Source organism: Strongyloides ratti, assembly GCF_001040885.1.
Source record: "Strongyloides ratti genome assembly S_ratti_ED321, chromosome : 2".
In the NCBI taxonomy this organism is placed as follows: Eukaryota; Metazoa; Nematoda; class Chromadorea; order Rhabditida; family Strongyloididae; genus Strongyloides; species Strongyloides ratti.
In genome coordinates, this window is record NC_037308.1 from 8,942,502 (window position 1) to 8,964,384 (window position 21,883).

General features: G+C 22.6%; 6 protein-coding genes across 6 annotated transcripts; 4 read left to right on the forward strand and 2 right to left on the reverse strand.

Annotated features, from left to right (window-relative positions):
- Positions 1-6,440: 6,440 nt before the first annotated feature.
- Positions 6,441-8,923, forward strand: SRAE_2000284700 (Leucine-rich repeat and Leucine-rich repeat, typical subtype-containing protein; the record flags this gene model as incomplete). The annotated part of the gene is made up of 3 exons (XM_024653965.1): positions 6,441-6,678; positions 6,729-6,880; positions 7,421-8,923. 3 exons carry the CDS (start codon positions 6,441-6,443, stop codon positions 8,921-8,923), a joined length of 1,893 nt encoding a protein of 630 aa, XP_024507389.1.
- Positions 8,924-11,579: 2,656 nt separating this feature from the next.
- SRAE_2000284800 (Protein wntless homolog) lies at positions 11,580-13,266 on the reverse strand (the record flags this gene model as incomplete). Its single annotated transcript, XM_024653966.1, has 2 exons — positions 11,580-12,707; positions 12,763-13,266. 2 exons carry the CDS (start codon positions 13,264-13,266, stop codon positions 11,580-11,582), a joined length of 1,632 nt encoding a protein of 543 aa, XP_024507390.1.
- Positions 13,267-14,152: 886 nt separating this feature from the next.
- SRAE_2000284900 (Peptidase M20 family and Peptidase M20, dimerisation domain-containing protein) lies at positions 14,153-15,258 on the reverse strand (the record flags this gene model as incomplete). Its single annotated transcript, XM_024653967.1, has 2 exons — positions 14,153-15,000; positions 15,045-15,258. The coding sequence occupies 2 exons, from the start codon at positions 15,256-15,258 to the stop codon at positions 14,153-14,155; spliced, it is 1,062 nt and encodes a 353-aa protein (XP_024507391.1).
- Positions 15,259-15,803: 545 nt separating this feature from the next.
- Positions 15,804-16,313, forward strand: SRAE_2000285000 (Cytochrome c oxidase subunit Vb; the record flags this gene model as incomplete). The annotated part of the gene is made up of 3 exons (XM_024653968.1): positions 15,804-15,930; positions 15,987-16,157; positions 16,201-16,313. 3 exons carry the CDS (start codon positions 15,804-15,806, stop codon positions 16,311-16,313), a joined length of 411 nt encoding a protein of 136 aa, XP_024507392.1.
- Positions 16,314-17,106: 793 nt separating this feature from the next.
- Positions 17,107-19,558, forward strand: SRAE_2000285100 (Neurolysin, mitochondrial; the record flags this gene model as incomplete). The annotated part of the gene is made up of 3 exons (XM_024653969.1): positions 17,107-17,291; positions 17,340-17,434; positions 17,481-19,558. 3 exons carry the CDS (start codon positions 17,107-17,109, stop codon positions 19,556-19,558), a joined length of 2,358 nt encoding a protein of 785 aa, XP_024507393.1.
- Positions 19,559-20,025: 467 nt separating this feature from the next.
- Positions 20,026-20,539, forward strand: SRAE_2000285200 (40S ribosomal protein S18; the record flags this gene model as incomplete). Its single annotated transcript, XM_024653970.1, has 2 exons — positions 20,026-20,127; positions 20,177-20,539. The coding sequence occupies 2 exons, from the start codon at positions 20,026-20,028 to the stop codon at positions 20,537-20,539; spliced, it is 465 nt and encodes a 154-aa protein (XP_024507394.1).
- Between the last annotated feature and the right edge of the window lie 1,344 nt (positions 20,540-21,883).

Genomic DNA, 21,883 nt, shown 5'->3' on the forward strand with positions numbered 1-21,883 from the left:
TTAATTTTATTTAATATAAATCTTTACCATCATTTAACACGTGTTTTCTGGTGGTATTTAAAAGTATATTAGAAAGATTATGACGTTTCATTAACCAGTATACTATTACTTAATCATTTAAGGTTCCTTGCTGTCTCAAGAATATAATATTCTCAGATTACATCAAATTAAAAAATCATAAAGTATCTTTTATGACATTCATCAGCATCTGTTAGGGGTGATGAATAACTTTTAACAACAATACAATGATAATAACCAGCTAAGACAGCCTTATCTATACTTTTTTGTCATTTAATTACTATTCAAAATAACTAGTTAACTCCTTAATATTATGTTTTAAAATCCAAATTAAGCACATCTAATTAAAAGTTCATTGTGAGAAAATAACTGTCCATAAAATGATTAATCCAATACATTTCTATTGAAAATGATTGATCACTTTTAATTATATAATATATAACTAACAATGGAAAAAAAAAATAAATTAAATAATTATAAATATTAAAAAAGAAATATTATAATATAATTCTTTTATTTTGATAAGTTTACATTTATTACTAACAATTATCTTTTCATCAAACATTCGCTTATAATTACCATAATAATATGTAGCAGGTGGTGAAATATCTTAATAAGGTATTTCTTTTTTTTCCCGCTCACAACATGTCACATGAAAAGAGATTCATTTTCAAATTCCTAAAAATGATACAATAACAGGGAGGCATCTTTGATCTAATAATATTAAAATTTGATTAAAGTCTTCTTTTTTTATTTCATTAATCAGGTCTCTTTTTTTTTCCATTTTTATTAGATACAATAAAAATTTTTATTAAGATAATATCAAAATAAATTATAATTATTAGTAAAAAATATTCACTTTATTTATTTAATTTTATCTTAAATTTTATCAAAGAAAAATATATTTATTTTTTAGTGTAAAAAAAAATTATATCAATTTTTTTTAAATATAAAAAAATTTTTTTTATCTATTTTTTATAAATAAACATTTTTTTTTTTCATGATATACATTATATGATTAATTATTAAAAAATTTTACCATTTTATTTGTAACAATATTATTATATAAATATGTTCTTGTTAAATTATATTACTTCTAGTCAATTATATTTAAAGAAGTTAAATGAGCCTACAACTTTTTCATATTATTATAAGAAGATAAAGTTATTTAATAAATGTTTATCCATATATATCTATATAAGAAAACAATATAACATATATTAACTTTATTCTTTTTCTTCATATATATAAAAATAGATAACAAATTTGATGTCATTTTTGAAATAAAAATAATTTTAACTTTTTATAATAAAAATTATTTCTCTTTTTCATTTTTAATCAAATCACTTCTTTTTTATTTTTTTTAACATTTCAACGTTATATTATTTATTTATAAACTTTCCTCTTCTAATATGTTATTATTATATATCCATACGTATACATATATATATAAATTTCTATATATATATATACTAATTTTTGTAATATTATAGATTATAAAATATCATAAATAATACTACTAACAACTTTATGTAATTGATAAGGTCATTACTTCACAACTCTCTATCACTAATCAATCTTTCTCTTAATTATAAATATTAAATTATTTTATTACCCTAATCTTTTTAGTAGCAAATACCATTTTTATTAACATGTTTTGACGTTATCAAAATAGTATTTCTCTTTGATTAGCTGCTCATATTTAAATATATAATATTAACAAATAAATTCCTAATAATTTTGTATAATACAAATACATTTTATCCTCAACTCATATATATTTGATGCCACTATTGTTATTACATAATCCTACCAAATTCTTCCATTGATAATTTTAATATTTTTCCTTACACTTCATTGAATCTTCTATTCTTATCTATATTTTAAAATAATAAAACAATCTTTTATATATGCTTTTCACCAAACATAAATTTTTATTTTAAAAATTATAAAAATAAATTTTTAAAATAATATATAACAAAATTTTATTAATATATGTATATAATTTATACATTGTCTATTTATTATCATTAACAGAACAAAAATTATTAAAAATTTTTATTAAATAATTACATAACATTTTTATTTATCTTGACACCTAATATCTTTACTTCTCTTATTCAATTTTATTATCCCCTCTACAATAACTTATTGACTCATTTAAATTATAACAATGAAAAAGTATACTATTATCTTCAAAAATACAATATCACTGATTTCTTGCGCACACTTGAATAATCAAAATATATCCCTATTCATTTCAAATAAATATTGTCTTTATATTAACCTCAATGTAAATATCTTATAACTTAACTACCATTCTTCCTTTTTATAATACAATAATATAGGTGATGGGAAATTTTTCATTTCAAGTTTCTTTTCTCATTCTTTTTGATAATCAATTTGAGAAATATCTTAAAATTTTTTAATGCTTCATTGATAATGAATAATATAACATTTATTGTATCATACTTTTTTTTATATTAACTTTTTTTCTATTATTTTATTATTTTATTAAGAAACAAGTTGTATATTTCTGTAGAATAATTGTAAAAACATTCTAACTATTACTTTAAAAATATTATCTTTATGCTTTTAAATCATTTTACAATTCAATTAAATCAACCTTACGGCATACATCAAAATATTGATAAAATTTTTATACCCCCTTTTGCTACTGTAAATCAATTGTTTTTTACAATTACCCTTTTTTTTTAAATGAAATGTTATACCTTTAAACATTAAAATTTTTGTACACTTTTCAATCATTTCTATCATACACTGTCACTAAGTAATATTATATATTTTATGTACTTTAATATACCGATATTTTTATACCGTTAGTTATTAAATTGCCCCTAAGTTAATGAGTTTAATATTTTTACACTAATTATATAATTAGATGATATATAAAAAAAAAGTAGTCTAAAAAGGAAATGCCGTGATTGTCGGTAATTATTTATTTATCTTTACACAAGATAATTTTATTCAAACTCTTACACTACTCTTTTTAGATTATAAATAGATATTAATTAATATAAATAAAAACAAACAATATATAAATGAACTTTTAGTTAATTAACAAATATCCATATTGTACTGTTACATACTTTCGGTAGCGGTATCTCTTATTTCAATAATGGTAAGGTATACATTTGCCATTGTACATAGAATTGATCAATTAGTGGATAATTAACAAATTATTTCTTTATATAGTTAACCTTTTACTTGTTATAATTTTTATATTTCTTTCACATAATTATATTTCCTTTCTTTTTTTTTAATGATAAATAGTTTATCATTCTTTTTTATATCTACTATTTCATCAAGTGAATATATACAAAATATCTTTATTTTTTTTTATTAAATGTGGTAAAAAAAAGTAATGGAAAGTTACAAATAAAATGTAGAATATATTTTGTATATATAAAATAAATTAAAAAAAAAAATGGTGATTTATAAGAAAGATTAAAAGATATTAATCTTGATTACACTTGTACTATGTGTTTTTAAAACAAATTATTGTCATTGTATATTTATTTTTTTTTTTCTCCAAACTAATTAATCATCAATTTTTTTTTATTGTTTTTAAAATTGATTTTTCCTAAAATAAATCTAAAAATAATTTATTTATACTTGTTAAAATATTTTCAATATTATAAGAATAATTCAAATCCCTTTACAATCATCATTTATTAATTCATCAATCACAAGAATACCATTTTAAATATTTTATAATGTCATTCAAACTTTTCTTCAATATCATTTCTTATATTTTTATAATATTTCTATCTAAATATATCCTTAATACTTTATTTATATCTCTTTATCATCTATCTCAAAAGTTTTATTTTCTATCTTTTAAAAAAGGAACACATACAAAAATTCCCATTGGGGAAAAATTTCTATTAACTTTGTCAAGAGATAAAAATGAAAACCAATTTTATTTTTAATTTTTACAAAATTTTATCAAATATATCAAATTAAACATTTTAACATATAGACTTTTTATTTTATACAGTTGTTATTGCTAACATATATATAAACTTTCAACAAAAATGTTTTAATCATATCAAAATATATATAAATATCATTTTATATAATATGTTCTTTTCTTCCATAAAATGAAACTTATAAAAGTTTTTACTTTTAATCTTATTACATAATTATATCTCACTATCCATATATATATAAATATACTAAAAACTTTTATTTTTCTTATAAAATATCTTCTTTTAGTAAATTGTATTTTTGATAAGCTATTTGAAATATTTCTTTTTATTATATTTATGATAAAGTTATACTATTTTAAGATTCATAATTATATATTCACTTTCTCAAGATATTTATCTTTATAACATATATATGTTTAGGATAACTCTTTTTTTTATCGTTTTATATTGTTATTATTATTTATTTCTTAAAGTTATTAAAAGTTATAATTGTAATTTTTTTTTTTATAATTATAATATATTTAAATTATATAACATAAATGTTCCCTCTAGAAATTTTTTTCTTCAATCAAAATTTAATCATCAAACTTCGGCATCAATGTTATTTCTAAAAAGAATTTAAATTAAATAATCAAAGGCATTGTAGTAGTAATTGTGTTACATAACATCATGTTTAGGCTTAAGGTTGCCTTCAAGTTTTTAGACATACCTACCTTATTTAAATTGTCACATAATGTCTATTAACATGTTATTCTTTTTTATAATATTCTAATATACAACTATATTAAGCTTTTTTTTATTTTTAACACGCCTATTTTATATATCTCTTGATTTATATAATTTCTTTCTAATTATTATCTATTTTTATTTTAGCTTCCATAAAATGTACTGTTTTTATTATGTGTATGTATGTATATAATGTCTATCTATGTAATAACTATTGTCTTTCCTCAATCAAAACATCACAATTTTGATATAGGGACTCTTATTAACCCTGCCCCTCTTGAACTCTTTTTGTCTTCAGTATTTTTATTCATTAATTTAACTATATAAAGAAGTAATGACTTAAATAAAAATAATATGGACTATTTATAAATTTATAACTTAAACCACTTCTAATGATCAACAATATTATTATTATTTTCTATCAACTTTCATTAAAATTTTATTATATATTTCTTTAAACTATATATAAATATATACTTCTAATCTTCTATATTCAAGAATGGATAAATACCAATTGTGCTTTAATTTCTACTATCTTCTTCATTATAATAAAAATACTTTTAATGTAAAGAATAAATTTTCTAAAAATAAATTATTTCTTTTTTCATGACAAACTATTTAATTTAATAATATTTTTTCTCATCAATTTTGTAGTATTTAACAAAAAAATTCTTTTTTTTTTTCTTTCTATTGCCTACAATTATTAACTAAACAGATGGCATTTCATTTATTTTGGTCTTTTCTTCCTTATCCTTCTTTTTTCCACCTCATTAATGATATCTGAGAAAAAATTAACTAATTTTTTATGTTTAAAATATTTTGCCTTTAAATCTCTACCAGTAATAATATTTTATATTTTTATGTTTTTAATTTTTCATTTCTACCATTTATTTTAATTTTTACAGAAAAAAAAAATATAATAACAATAATTTTTAGTGGTATATATATATATTTCTTATTTATTATTTTTCTCTATTTTAATTTATTTAAATTATTTTTATAATAATATTATTATTTTATTTATATAAATATAGACCTTGACTAAAGGAGCAATATTTTGAAGTGCCGATTCTTTAAAAAGTTAATATTAAAATTATCACACCAATTAAAGGTATTATTTTTCAAATACCTTGTCCTTCTATCAATTTCAAGAAAGTGATCTATCTATCTCTATTAATCTATTTTCTTTCTTTATACATATATGATACTCCTCCTTTTTTCATGAAATTATTCTTTTGTCATTATATACTTTTCAACTAGTATATACCAAAGATGGCATATCTCTATCTTTTATAAATTACCCCCTTTTAATCATATAATTAGTACTTTTATAACCATACTCTGCAGGATAAAAATAAAATAAATGTATAAAAAAAAACTTATTTTTAGGAATGTCTTTTTAAATAATAAATGTCTATATATTATTAATAATTTAAAGTTTGAAATTATTTTTTTTTATTGCTTTTTTTTTATAAATTTTTAAAAGTAATATCTTCAACTATGTATATATATATATTTCTTATTTAAACGCATCATTTAGTCTTTTTAAAGATATTTAATTATTTATCATAAAAATACACATTATTTTTACAAAACTATATTAAGTCACTCATTTATATTTTTAACTACTAATATATTCTTATTTTTTTTTAGAAGTTTTTATTAGCTAAAAATTATTATTCTAAATTTATTAAGGCAAAATATATAAAATATTATTTTATATACTTATCAATAAAAAAAAGTATGAACAATTATTATATATTTTTGTATTTTTATTTTACAATAATATTATCTAAAATACATGGACAGTCATTTTTATGTCCAGTTAAATGTACTTGTGATGATGAAATTGGAGCTGTAAATTGTGATTCAGCTAACCTTAAAACATTTCCAATACAGTTAAATCCTTCAATCAAAAGTCTTATACTATCAAATAACAATATAAAAAAAATTAATTCTGCTGATTTAGATGTCTACTCAGGTGGGTATTAAATTTCTTATCCATTATTATATAATAATATCATTTTTCAGATCTTGAATATCTTGATTTATCTGGATGTGGTTTGACAGAAATTAATTTTGAAAAAGCTCGCCCATTAAAATATTTGAAGCACCTTAAACTATCTAATAACAATCTTGTTAATATTTCTGATAAAAGCTTCCGAAAGCTTAAGCAACTTAAGGTAAGCTTAATCAAATTTATTATTATATTAGATGGCTATTCTAATTAAAATGTAACACATCAATGAATTGGATGGGTAATTTACCATAATCTCATTACTTTTCTATATGTAAATATAGCTTACCACTTTCTATTTACCCATTTATGATGATATGTACTAAAAAAAAATCTTTATATTATTTCTTTTTAAGGTGATTAAGGACTCTTCACTCATCTTTAGTTTGATAAATTTAATGAATCGGGTCAGGGAACCTGTCATTAGAATTAGCATTTATTTTACATATATTAAATAAATATGCTTCTTCTTTATTATATATAAATATATTGACTGGAAATAGATAACTTTTTATCATATTTTAATATATATTTGTTTATCTAAACATATGAGCTAACAAAAAACAGAAGGCTCAATTAAAGTTTTCAATTTAACACCTTAATCATTTTAATAACTTTTTGATAATATAAAACAAATATATATATTTAAAAATGTCAATCAATTAAATATATATTTAATCTTTATTTATTTTTTTTTCTTTTTTAGGTATTAGATCTTTCAAATAATACACTTCAACGTCTTTTTCCACACTCTCTTCAAGGATTAAATAAATTAACTTATCTAAATTTGTCACATAACTCAATTAACTTTATATCATCAAATGTCTTTAATGATCTTGGAGAACTAACAACTTTAGATCTATCTTATAATGTTATAACAAAATTCAATCCAACATTATTTACAAATTTCAATTTATTAACAACTCTTATCCTACAACATAATTTAATATCTGAGATTACTCCTAACTCATTCTCTTTACTATATTCTTTAATTGCTTTGGATGTTTCACAAAATTTAATCACAACTATCCATCAAAATGCTTTTCATGGATTGGAACAATTAAAGTTGTTAAATCTTTCAAGAAATCAGTTATCCTCTATTCCTCATGAAGAGTGGGGAAAGGTTAATGGTCTTATTGAATTAGATTTATCATATAACCCTATTCAAGTAATTACTGAATTGGCATTTAATGATCTTAAAAATCTAAGAGTTTTGTTATTAAATAATTTAAAGAATTTAAAAATTGTCAAGGATTATGCCTTCCTTCGTCTATCGGCACTCCTACGCCTAGATTTATCAGGATGTTCCTCTTTAATTAGAATTACACCAAAAGCTTTCCATGATCTTGTGATGTTAAAACAAATAGATTTATCTGATAATAGTCTTTCTACTCTTCATCCAAATCTCCTTAACTGGGACAATCTTTCAGTTTTAAATTTAGGAGGAAATTCATGGAATTGTACATGTGAATTTCTTGAATTAATTCATTCACTCTCAAATACCCTTCAATTGGATAATGTTTATTGTGTAAATCCTGAAAATAGAAGAAATAGGCAGGCTGTTGCATTACAGGGACAATGTAGTTTCATGGAAAATGATAAAATTTATTGGGGTATAATTGTATTTTTGTCAATACTTATTACATTAACACTCCTTACATGCCTTTCATTATGTTTAAAAACAAAATGTTTAAGAAATGAAAAAGAGAAAAGAATAATTTCAAGATCTCCAGATTCTCAAAATAGTTCCAGAGCTCCATTATATTATGGAAGGAATGATGTATTTGAGGGAATGGCTTATAATGAAAAAAATGATACATTTTATGGAAAAAATTTTATCACCATTAACCCATCACTTTCAGCTGTTCCAACTTTTGGTTTCACTAGTACTATATCACAGGTACCTTCAAATCATCATTTAGATGAGGAATACTATTCACAATTAATATTACCAGCAAATAATTATTATTGTGGGACTAATGGTAGACAGACCTACTCACCATCTGACCAAAATCCATATGCAGCTTTAATAGATGATAGGAGACCAATAATAACACCACCAATGATACCAGCTCCTCCACCAAGAGTATCACCAGGAAAGGCATCCTCACATCCTAGATTGGTATATGACAATTCCTCCAGTACTGTTATTACAAATTTAAGTGGAACACTATCAAAATATCCCAAATATCCAGTCAGTGAACTTTAAATAACATCAAAAATCAACACAACAACAAGATATTTGTGAAATTTTTGACTAGGCATCTATCAAAAAAACAATTTTATTCTCATAATAAATCCGGGTGAAAATATATAATTAAAAGAAATTAAAATTATGTAATTTTAAATTTAACATTTTGTTTTATATTTTTTAACTCCAAATAACATTTTGGGTATGTATATATTATTATAATTTAAAGATATTTTAATTCACTTAATAAAATTATTATATTATATATCTTCTTTTTTTTTTATTTAATATATTCTTTAAAATCATTTTATAATTATTTATAAGAGAGAGATAAGATTTTATTATTAAATAATTAGCTCATAATAAGGAAAGAATTTACATAAGATGGTGTTGAGTAAATATTGCCAGATGAATATATATGTAATTTGTTAGAAGTGTTTTATCAATATGATTATTAATTTGTAAGTTAATTAATCAATTCTTCTTCAACCAAATAATTTTATTTATTTACTTTTTATATCATAAAATATAGTTAATTAAAGAATCATTCATTGATAATTAATTTGTTAAGGAGAGTCTTCATGATATTAATATATTTTATTATTATCTAAATTTGTTAGATGACTTTATTTAAGATGATTATTATTATTAAGATACAACATTTGGTTAACATAAACTTATACCATATTCTCGAGGAGTTATTTGTTATTAATAAACCATAATAATAATGATTTGGGACAATTAACCAAAGAATATATAGTGTACTCCTCAAAACAACTACAGCTGTCTATTTTAGTTTATTGTTAAATAAAGAATTATAAAAAGATAACTAAATAATCATGTAAAAATGATGGATTGTATAAAGTTATCAAAAAGTAACATTATATTTTTAAGTAACAACTTTAGACATTACATATGTACAAGAGGAAAATATATATTTAATTATAAATTGATGAAACAAAATGTATGGAATAATAAAATTTAGATACATTAAAAATTAATAGGAACACTTCAAGAAAATATTTAAATTTATAGTTTAATCTTCTTTACTTATCTGATTCCATCAAATTTTTATCATCTTAATATTTTTATCTATTTGTTATTATATATATACATATATAAAGTATTATTATAATAAAATATAATTCATTATTAAACATAATTTTAAACAGCTTTAAATCACACTTGACAAGGTTATCCCTATTCACAATAAAACAATACTTAGACACTTCTTATCCTAGAATTTTAATACACATTTTATTATCAATGAATTAAAAAAAAAAATTCTTTAAGCTTCATTATTATAAGGATTACAATGAAAAGACAATAATTCCATTAATATTGTCATTTTTCATATTTTAATACTTTACATTTGATGTTATTATTCTATTCTTTGCGCAACATCTGTTTCTCAAGTAGTGAAAGTATAAAAATAATTTATATATAGAGATTCAATCAAAATAATACCTTTATTAAAATTATATAAAAATTAAAATAATAACATTAAATAAATCAAAATTTTCTTTTTTCATGATATAATCATTTCTTTTATAAAACTTGATATATACATTATATTTTTAAAATATCATTTCCCATCTAATTAACTTTTGACAACAGTTAAAATTATCTTAAATATTATCAAACAAAAGTAATGGCATGAGACATTAAATTTAAATAAACAATCTTTAATTTTACAAAATGACTACCATATGTTTGGAGGAAAAGATATCTTCAACAAAAAGCGATCGGCATCAAAACCACAAATTAGCTTAAAGTATCTTTTTTCTTTAGATGAAGATGATGCCGCAAATACATACATTTCTCAAAACGGTAAAAACACATAAAGCGGATGCTTTCTTTTAAACAATAAACAACTCCATCATAAGATTACAATTTTTATTACTTTTACATTACAATTTAACAATAACTGTAACGATCTTATCAAAAAACTTTATTAATGACAATGACATTCTGTTCCATGAATCTTATATTTCTCATTATTAATATATTACAAGATAACAATAAAAATTAACAACAAAATGATAAAAATCTTTACATGACTTCATAAATCAAAACTCTCCTCACCAACCGACAAAGGGCACCACTACAATATTACGTAAAAAATACTATTAAACATTATTTATTAATATTAAATATAACTAGTATTTATAATTTAGTTACTTAATAAAAAAAAAAAGATTTATAACTTTCATTCTTTTTGTTTAAATCACCACCTGCCAATACATTCATCTATTTAACAATTCAATGTTATAATAAAAGGAATAGTATTACTTTTTTTTATATACAAGATAAAGCGGGATTTGCTTTTTAAAAGCATATAGTCACATTAAGAGATAAGTCTTTAATTGGCATCAAATACCATTCTTTTACAATTTCCTTTTTTTCAAATTTTTTACTTTATGTTTAAAAAAGATTTATAATGAATAGCTTCTCATTAATAAATCAAATAGGAGATAATACATTTATCCTCTCAGCAGGTGGATAGAATTTTAATATTATCCTTTATTAAAAAGGAAAAAAAAAAAAACTTATATGACTTTTTTAAATTAATCTTATTATTTTATTAATAATGTTTAACTTTAAATTTATTAACTAAAAAGTAAATGAAAAAAAAAAATGACAAAAATTTACAAACAAATATTATTATTTAAAATTAATCTGTACATGGTTTTAATAAAGTAGTCATAGCTGCTCCTTCATTATTTCCACTTAAAAAATCAACATTATCCTTGATGTCACTCATTAAAATGGTAGCTTCTTTAAAATATTTATGTGATGGTGCATACATTGCCAATAGGAGCATCACATAAATATTCCACATTCCAAATGTTCCAATAAAAAAGGCAGATGTCCATGATGTTAAAAAACCTGAACTTGGATCTGAATCATGATATTGCATTTCACCTATTTGTTTAAATGCATATGTTAATACTGTTAGTATGGCACAAATAACAGTAAAAATCATTAAAAATTTAAAACGAAATATTACATTTTCAACTTTTATTCTTCTTAAAGGATTACTTTGATATAACTGAGCTTCTCTTTTTCTTCTAATACAATTCCATACTAGTACTACTTTGTAAATCAAAAAAATAATGTATAAAAGTAATGATAAACAAGAAAGTTGAAGAATAGTCGTTGCTACAGAAGTACCAAAATCACTTGACCAAAGTGTAAAAAAAGGATTAATCATTTGGATTCCTCTTTCAATTGTATCGTAAAATAAAAAACCAAAAGAAGATATACCTATTAAAGTAAGATTTTTCCAGTAATCTTTTAATGTATTTCCATAACCTGCCTCCACAAGATGTTCTCCAGCAAATATTAACCAAAAACTAAAAAGTATACTATAAAAAATTCCTTGTCTTATATCATTAAAAAGTAAAATAATTGGCCATCTAGTTAAAATTGTTATCCATTCAAAAGGAATATCAAGTATAAGTGTTGTTATTCCTAATGCTTGTATAGATTTTTCAACAAGATACTTTGGACGATTAAGATCACTAATTCTTTTCCAATACCAATAATTTCCATAAAAAATAAAAGGTGTTACTAGTGTTTTTAATAATAACCAAATATATGTGAAACCACCATTTTGATGAATTGAGATAAATTTTATCTCATCTATCAAACCCAAACCACAATTAGGAGCTTTAGGATTTTTTTTACAAGTTTCATCTGTTACTGGAAGTTTAATATTTAATAAATAATATGGATATGGATTTGAACTTAATTCAAATAAATCTATTGGTTGGCAATCATAAAAATTCCCTTTTATTTTCTATAAAAATAGTTTTTTAATAAAAATAACAAAAGAAAAAATTTTCAAAACTTACTCTTTCTTCTGAAATTGTACAATGCAATTTTCTAGTAATATTAATATTATAATATTCTTTCCATTCCTTGTCATCTTTATTTTTATATCCTAATCTAACTTCAAATTCCATAAGAATTTCTTCATCCATAATAATATTTGGATCATATTCAATATTAATATCTAAAATTCCTATTAAAAATTGAAACCATTTAGAATACTCCAATTGAACACCATTTCTAATATGAGGCATCTGTGCTTGAAAAACAATATCCCTTCTAGAGGGTGATTTTGAAACATAATTATGAAGTTCATGAATTACTTTACAATTAGAAGGCCTTATTTGTATCCATTTTGGTATATCTGGTGTAGAGTCTTCACAAGGAGTCATCAAGAAATCCATTGATGTTGATGGTTCAGGTGAATAAATGGCTCCAGCTAAAAAAAATATTATCTGGACAATACCAAGTATAGATAGTATGGTAAATAATTTTCGATTACTTAATTCTTCTATTACAGCACCCATTTTATTAAAATATTAAAAAATATTAGTACAATTTTATTTCTATAATATAAACATTAACAATAAAGAAAAAAATGTTGAATAAATTTGTTTGTTTGCTTTTTTTTTCAATTTTCAAACTTTAAATAATTTTAGTAAACTAATTAAAAAAGTCTTTACAACATTATAGAATATATTAAATAACCCTCCAGTCAAAGATATTGATTTCTATGCAAATAAAATTAATTATCATTCTATGGTATTAAAAAAGCCTTGTAACTACTAAAAATAATAGATAACAGATGTAATGCTATTATATAGAAAACACTTCAAATACGAAAAAAAATAAACAAATATTTTTAATTAATAAAAATTCAATTAAAAAAGATTAAAAAAAAAAAAGCCATCACCCATCATCTTTTTAAAAAACGATAAAAATATGACTTTTATAGTATACTACCAGTTTTTTTTCAATACACAAATCCACCTAAAAATGTTATAAAACAATTTCAAACTAACAATAGAGATAAAATTAAATGTCACTCAATCTTCCTTTGATAAAAAGGAATGCGCAATAAAGAAAATTGATTCATCATTTAATAACATTGCCCTTACTCAAATAGAAAATGTTGTTTTATTATATTTAGAAAAAAAAAAAACTATCATTCCAATAACCATAAAATAGCGTCTTTATGACTTTAAGTAAGATTTTATGTCTTTTTTTTCTATTGTTCTAATGATGAAAGTTTAACAAATCATCCTAATATTCAACTTCATTCTTTCGGCTTTCTTTCTCTTGTGAATAATAATATTTTTTTAATTGAAGATAATCTAAATATTTTCTTATTTTTTATTATGTAAAGTTATTACATAAAAATAAAACAAAAAAATTTGAAGTTTGTAAATGTAATTAAGAGCTCAAGAAATATTTAGCTAAAGTAACATAGGTTTTCACAGCCTCTTCAAGATCATCAATCTTGATATATTCATTTTCAGAATGAGCATTTGTTATAGAACCACCACCATAAAGGTAAACACCTTTAAGTTTGTCTTTATTTTTAAAATAAGGAAGATCAGTGTTGAATGAAACACTTTGACTTTTATATCCTAGAGGTGGTGATGAAAGTTGAACTGGTTCATTTGATCCAAAAACTTTTATTTCACCTTTTTCTCCAACGATTGAAGCTAATTTACTAGTAATATCTTCTACTGAAGTTGTTATTCTAAACATTAGTTGTGCACTTGCCTCTCCGGCTAAAGCATTTAAAGCTTGGCCTCCTTTAATGAAACCAATATTACAAGTAGTGTTTCCAACTATTTCATTTTTTGGCCAATTATAATTTCTAATATCATTCAAAATATCAAGCAACTTTTCAATTGCAGAAATTCCTTTTTCTGGATATCCTGAATGAGCAGGAATTCCAGTACAGTGAATCTCCAATTTAGCAGCCCCCTTTTGAAGACTGCCAAAGATATTTTCTGTTGGTTCTCCTATAATCATATAATCAGGTTGAAGGTTTAATTCATTAGCTGTAATCATTCCGATGTGGTCGGTTTCTTCACCAACAACAAAAAGAAACCCTATGTTTTTCCCTAAATTTTCATTTTCTTCAATTAATTTTTCTCCAGCAACAATCATAGCAGCAACCTGTCCTTTGGCATCATTTGCTCCTCTTCCATAAATAATACCATTTTCAACTCTTGGAGGTATATAAGGTGGAACAGTATCAAGATGTGAATTAAAAAGTATCTTAATATCTAACATTTTTTTTAATTTTTTATTTTTTAAAAAATAAAATTACCTTTAACATTAACACCCTTTCTAGTAATCAATAGATTGTTTCTTTTTTCATTGTTTTTCATGGGTTGTTCATATACAACCCAATTATTATCTTCCATATATTGTTTTAACTCTTTACAAAGTGTTCCCTCATTTCCCGTTGTTGATTCTATTTTCATTAGAGAAACTAATAAATCACTAACATTTTTTTTTCCCAACTTTGATATTATAGACATGTTTATAGAATAAATGTGTATAATAAAAATGATCAGGTATACCTTCATGTAAACTCTTATATATTTATTTTTCTTTGTACATACAATTTTATTGATAATAATAAAGAAAGTTAATTAAGGTCACTTTTTTTTAATTATTATTTGTTAATCATTTTCAAGTTAAAGATAGAAAACTTTTTCTGAGAAATCTAAATTAACTGATAATTTATAAGAAAAAAACAATTCTACCTCTGTAAATACAACAATCTTATAAATTTGTTAAATGTTATTTAAAGTAAAACATGAAGAAGATATACAATTTTTGATCAAAAATTTCAAGACAACAATCTATTTTTCATGTTACACATAAACATTTTTCCATTATTTGCTCTTCTATCGACTTGTTTACCATCAGTCTTGGTACAAAGTATCTTTGATGTTTTGGATTTGGCTAATGTTTTAAGATTTTCTATGAGTAGTTCATTTTAACCAAAATATTTTTTATAGTAAAATAAGCATAAATAAACTTGCTACTTTTTTATTATCCATTATTTTAGGTTATTTAAATGGCAACCTTAACTTTGAAATCTTTTAGCTCATTCGCTTTAAAATCAAATACTATTTCTAAAGTAGCAGGTGTTGCAGCAGCTCGCACTTTTGCTACAGAAGCAGCACCAGAAGATTACGGTTTTTGTAAGCTATCATAATTATGGTCTTAGATTTTATAACAAAAGGAATAATTTTTTTAGATCCTGATCCTCTTGAACATGCAACTGGTCGTGAAAAAAAGATGATGCTTGCTCGTCTTGCTGGAGATGATCGTTATGAACCAAAAGTCTATTATCGTGCCGAACTAAGTACTAAAGAAAAACCAAATTTAGTTCCAGCTCATTTTGATTTTCGCATAGTTGGGTGCTTGTGTATGTTTTAATGCTATTTTTCATTTTTAATAAAATTATACAGGTGAACCAGACAGTGGACATGTTAATTTCATGACTATTAATAAAGGAGTTCCAAAACGTTGTGAATGCGGTCATTGGTTTAAGGCTATCGATGCTGATCCAGAATCTGTCTAAATCATTTATTATTTTAGGGTTTGATTCTCTATTTTTTTAGTTAGAGACAATAAAATTTGACTACTTTAAAAGATTAAAAAGTAAAAATAATGTAAATTCTCTTTTATTTTGTTATTGCAATATTTATAACTTACATATGAAGAGTTATTGTTTAAAAATTTATTTCATAATTGAAATATTTTAAGGCAAAATATGTTTTAACTTTTCTAATTTATCTCGCTTCTCGTGCTCATTTTTTTAATTATATCTCAAACTATTTAAAATTTGGCAAAATAAAAGTATTGTTTGCAAAAGCAAGCTAACAAAGATATTTGAAAAATAAAACAACAATATTTTGATAAAAATAAAAGTCATTCGAGAATATTAAAAAATTTAGTTCATTAACAAAATGGTTTTGGAAAAAGTTTATGATATTCAAATAGCTTTTATTTATTTTAAACAATAAAGGTTGTACGATTCATTTTTATTAGTTAAGATAAATAAAGCTATTTAATCCTATTTTGTGTTATAATTTTTCAACAGACATCATAAAATCTACTATTGAATAAAAATTATTAATGTTATATTGTATTAGAATAATAAATTATTTTTTTTATATTTTGTCAAAATATAAATAAATAAAAATGTTTTATAACTTTTTAATTTATTATAAAAATTGACTAACTAATTAAGAATTTATTTATTTTTACGGTTGTTTCTTAACACGATTATACCTTGGTATTATATATACTTATGAAGGAAATTTATTCATGTTATATATATTGTTGATTCTTCAATTTATATAGAAGTAATAATGTTGTCACGAATCAATATAGCAACTAAAAATATTACAAAAGTAGTGAGGGACATTAGGTTTAATTCTACTAAACCTTTATCACTAATTCGTGGAAGAAATATAAATGAAATTATTCAGAAACGTAATATTTTGTTTAGAATGTGCAATGAAGTACCTCATAGAATTACTGGATATTATGTAGTGTAAGTTTTTTTTATAAAATAAAACACTTTTATTTTTTATTTTTTTAGTTTTCCAGCTATACCTGATGAAGATAAAGATAACAATAGATTTTTAGCTAGTATAGAAAATCACGAAGATTGGCCTGCCTTAAAATCTGCTTCACGTAATTTTAAACATTTTTCTTTTATTGAAGTAAGTTAAATTTTTAGCTAGAGAGTTTTACCAAGGAACTGTACGTCTTGTTATGGAGTATGGAGCAACAACTTTTAATCATTTTGAACATTTAGAAAAATTATTCAATGTTGATCCTGAAGCTGTAGCTAGTTATGAAACAATTCTTGAACCAATATTATCACATGAATATGATGTGGAATATGCTTTTCATACTCTAATTTTAAAAATGCATACAGATTGGCCAGAGTGTACTAATAAAGAATTTGAATCAGATATGTATCATCTTCGAATAATGGTTGCTAGAGAGAAAATTGAAAAGTTATGTAAGCCTTCTTTTACTAATGCTTTAAGAAGTATGTATAAAAACCAAAATCCTGATGCTGAAAAAAGTGATAAAGAAAAATGGATAATAAGACTTATTGAAAATTTACTTCTTGAAGAAAGGGCTAGTGGTCATGATAAAACTGATAAAAAAACAAGAAAATTATTAGGTTCTTGGAACAAATTTATTGATAAGTATCGTGCTACTTATATTACAAATATTATGGCAACTAATGATCAAGTAAGATTTAGTATAACAAATAAAGATGTTATAAAAGGTGCTCCACCACATGTTTTAAAAGAGTTAGCTGTAAATAAGAAAAATTATAAAAATGGACCATGGATGGCAAGATTATGCCCAACTAGCATTATGCCATTTATGAAATATTGTAAGGATAGAACATTAAGAGCAGAAGCATGGGAAAAGTGGGTTTCACGAGCTTCTTTTGAACATGATTTTTACAACAATTCTATAAATATTGAAGAAATTCGTCACAACCATGATGGTATGGCTAAAACATTAGGGTATTCATCTGTTTCACAACATAGATTAGCCAATAAAATGGCTGGATCACCTGCTATTGTAAGGAAATTTTTGACAGAATTAAACAAACGAATACGACCAGTTTTTTTTGATAGATTAGATGCTTGGCAGGAGTACGCTCAGAAAAAGGAAATGATTAGCAGTAAAATTGGAGCTCATGATTTATTTTATATTTGTGGAAAAGAAGCTTTTGATCACTATAATGTTAATGAACTTGAAATGATGAATTATTTTTCATTTTGGGATACATTTGATAATATAACTAAGATCGCTGGACATTTACTTAACATTAGTTTCAATGAAATTCCTGATGGTCTTGAAAAATGTCATCATTCTGTTAAAATTTTTAATGTAACTGATATGTCTAATGGCAAACATCTTGGAAGATTATACATTGATCCTTTCGAAAGAAAAAATAAACGAGGATCATGGTTAACATTACTTGGAAGACCAGCAAATGAGGAAAAAAATCTTGATAAAATAGTTTATATGATTGCTCAAGGAAATGAACCAGACAGTCAAGGTAATTCATTATTACATTATTCACAATTACAAAATCTATTATTCCATATTGGTCGTTCTATTCAACTACTTTTATCTCAATCACCATTCAGAGATACAACTATACCATGGGCTCCAATGTATGCTGCAGATTGGGATGGAGCAGATTTATTACCAACATTTTTCCAATTTTTTATTTACAAACCAAATTTATTACAAGCAATGTCTTCACCACATGCTATAAATGGTACAGATTTATCAGAAGATCTTGCTAACAATGCCTCATTATCTTTTTCAAGAGCCACATTATGGGAAACATATAGAACACTTTTTTGGTCAGATTTTGATTTAACAATATATGAAATGGAAAATAGAAAAGATAAATTTTGGGTTGATTTATATCGTGAGATGTACAAAGAATATTTCCCTTTCAAAATGCTTAAAAATGACTATCATCCATGTTCATTTACACCAATATTTTCTATGGTATCTTATATGAGTATGTATTATAGAAAACTATGGAGAGAAATGTTAGCTTTTGATGTTCATAATACTTTTGCTCAAGAAAAGGATGAAAAAAGTACTGGTGAAAGATTGAAGCAAACTATTTTATATCCTGGTTCAAAGGAACCACAAGAAATATTATATAGAAGATTCCAAGGTAGAGATCCTTCTGTTGGACCAATTTGTGATTTCTATGATCCTTCTGTTATTTCTGATTTAGAAAATGTTAAAGAAGCAATCTAAAATTATTACATTTTTAATGTGTGTTATTATTACAACTAATGGAAAAGTAATGCATATATTTGTATTTATATTAAAATAGGTTTTTTCATTATTATTGTTATATATCTTGACTAATAAAATATATTTCATATAATTTTTATTATAAGTTATTCTTTTTAAAGTTTGACTAGTATAAAAAAATTAGCCAAGTGCGGTGACGATTTACCAATCTGTTAGTTGTTGATTAGTCTTGTAGAGATGTCCTGTTTACCAGAAATTAGTTTGATAATAAATTTTCCCATTTCTCAGCTTTTTTTATCCTTTTTTTTGAATGAAAAAAATTCGAAAGTGACAATATTATTTTTTAAATATTATTATCTACCTGTATTCATCTTTTTTTGCCTTAATTTTAAGAAATTTTATCTTATAATTTTATTTGTATTTAAAAATTTTTTATATTTTTATAGGTTTAAAGAATCCAGGACAATATGTCATTGGTAGTTCCAGAAAAATTCCAACACATTCATCGTGTTATGAACACAAACATTAATGGTAACAGTAAGGTTCCTTATGCTCTTACTGCTATTAAGGTATTTTTTTAAAATTTAAAATAAATTATTTTTAATATAATAATTTAAGGGATGTGGACGTCGTTTCTCATTTGTATGTTGCCGTAAAGCTGATGTCGATCTTACCAAGAGAGCTGGAGAACTTTCAGAAGAAGATCTTGAAAAGGTTGTCACCGTTATGCTTAACCCACAACAATACAAAATTCCAAATTGGTTTCTTAACAGACAAAAGGACATTAAGGATGGTAAATCTATTCAAGCTGTTTCTTCTGGACTTGATAACAAACTTCGTGATGACTTGGAACGTATGAAGAAGATACGCCTTCATCGTGGTCTTCGTCACTACTGGGGACTTCGTGTTCGTGGTCAACATACTAAAACTACTGGACGTAGAGGACGTACTGTTGGTGTATCTAAAAAGAAGGGAGGTTAATTTGATACAAATCAAAGTAGTTTGTTTAAATGGGTTATTACAATCAAAGCAAATATTTTTATATTTGACAATTTTAATCGAACTACTATACCGTTTTTTTTTGTTAAATAAAATTTTGTTGATTTTTTAAATTATCATATATAAGACTAATAATCAAAATAAGAATCATTTTACATTTTTCTTTATGCTTATTCAAACATTAAAAATTGAAAAATATTTGACATATTAATCATATGTTATTAAATGATTCTTGCCTTTATTTTTCTTTTTTATTTTAAGATAGTACTTTAAAAATTGATGAAAAAAAATAAGTGGAATGTAGTTATCAAGTTTTGATATCAGGAAAATGTTTCATGTTTTTATAGTACATTTTTTAAAGTTACAAAAATGTTCATTTTTGTGCTTTATATTTTTTTTAGTTAATTATGTTATTAAATTAATTAATGATAAAATTATTTTTCTAAAGATAAATTTTTTTTATTGTTATATTAATGTTAATGTATTTTATAATTTTTATGTTAAAAAAAAATTGTTCTCCTTCCTATTAACAATTTTAACTAAAAATAAAATTTCATTTACATTGTAAATCATATGTCAATCAGTAAAACATTTGAATTTTTTTTTAACTTTTATTATATCAATATTTAAGTTAAATTTTATGTTATTTTTTCTATATATAACTAATAAAAGAAAATAGAAAAAAAAGTTTATTTTTTAAATTTATATAATATAAGTTATATTGTTACAGTTTTATTAATCTAATAAAAAAATATTCATATGAAAAATTTTTATTTAAAATAAATTTATAGGGAAAAAATTTTTTTTAAACACATTTTACTTTTGTTTTTTAACTTTTATATAAAAAATACTAACAAATATTTAATTTACTTTAATTGTTCATGCTTAAATTTGTTAATAAATTTGTCCTTTGAAATAATTATATATAATAGGTATTTCTTTTAATAATAAATTAGTATTATCTGTAATTTTGTTTTTATATTAATTTATCTTTATTGAGATAAAATATTATAGCATTAGTTAATAATTTTTTATACTAAATTATTATTCATAAAAAATTAGCATAATTAATTTTTATAATCATATTTTATTAAATATTGTTAAATATCCTGATAATAAGTTATATAATTTTTTCATAAAAAGGATAATTTGATAAAATAATTGAAACACTTTTTATATTTAAAATATATTTATTCATCATTAGAACTTAAGTATATAATCAGAATAAACGACTATCAGGTTTTTTCAATTTTTAAAATAGTATATAAAGTTATATAATCATGTAAATATAAAATACAAACATTTAGTTATAATCAAAAGAGGATC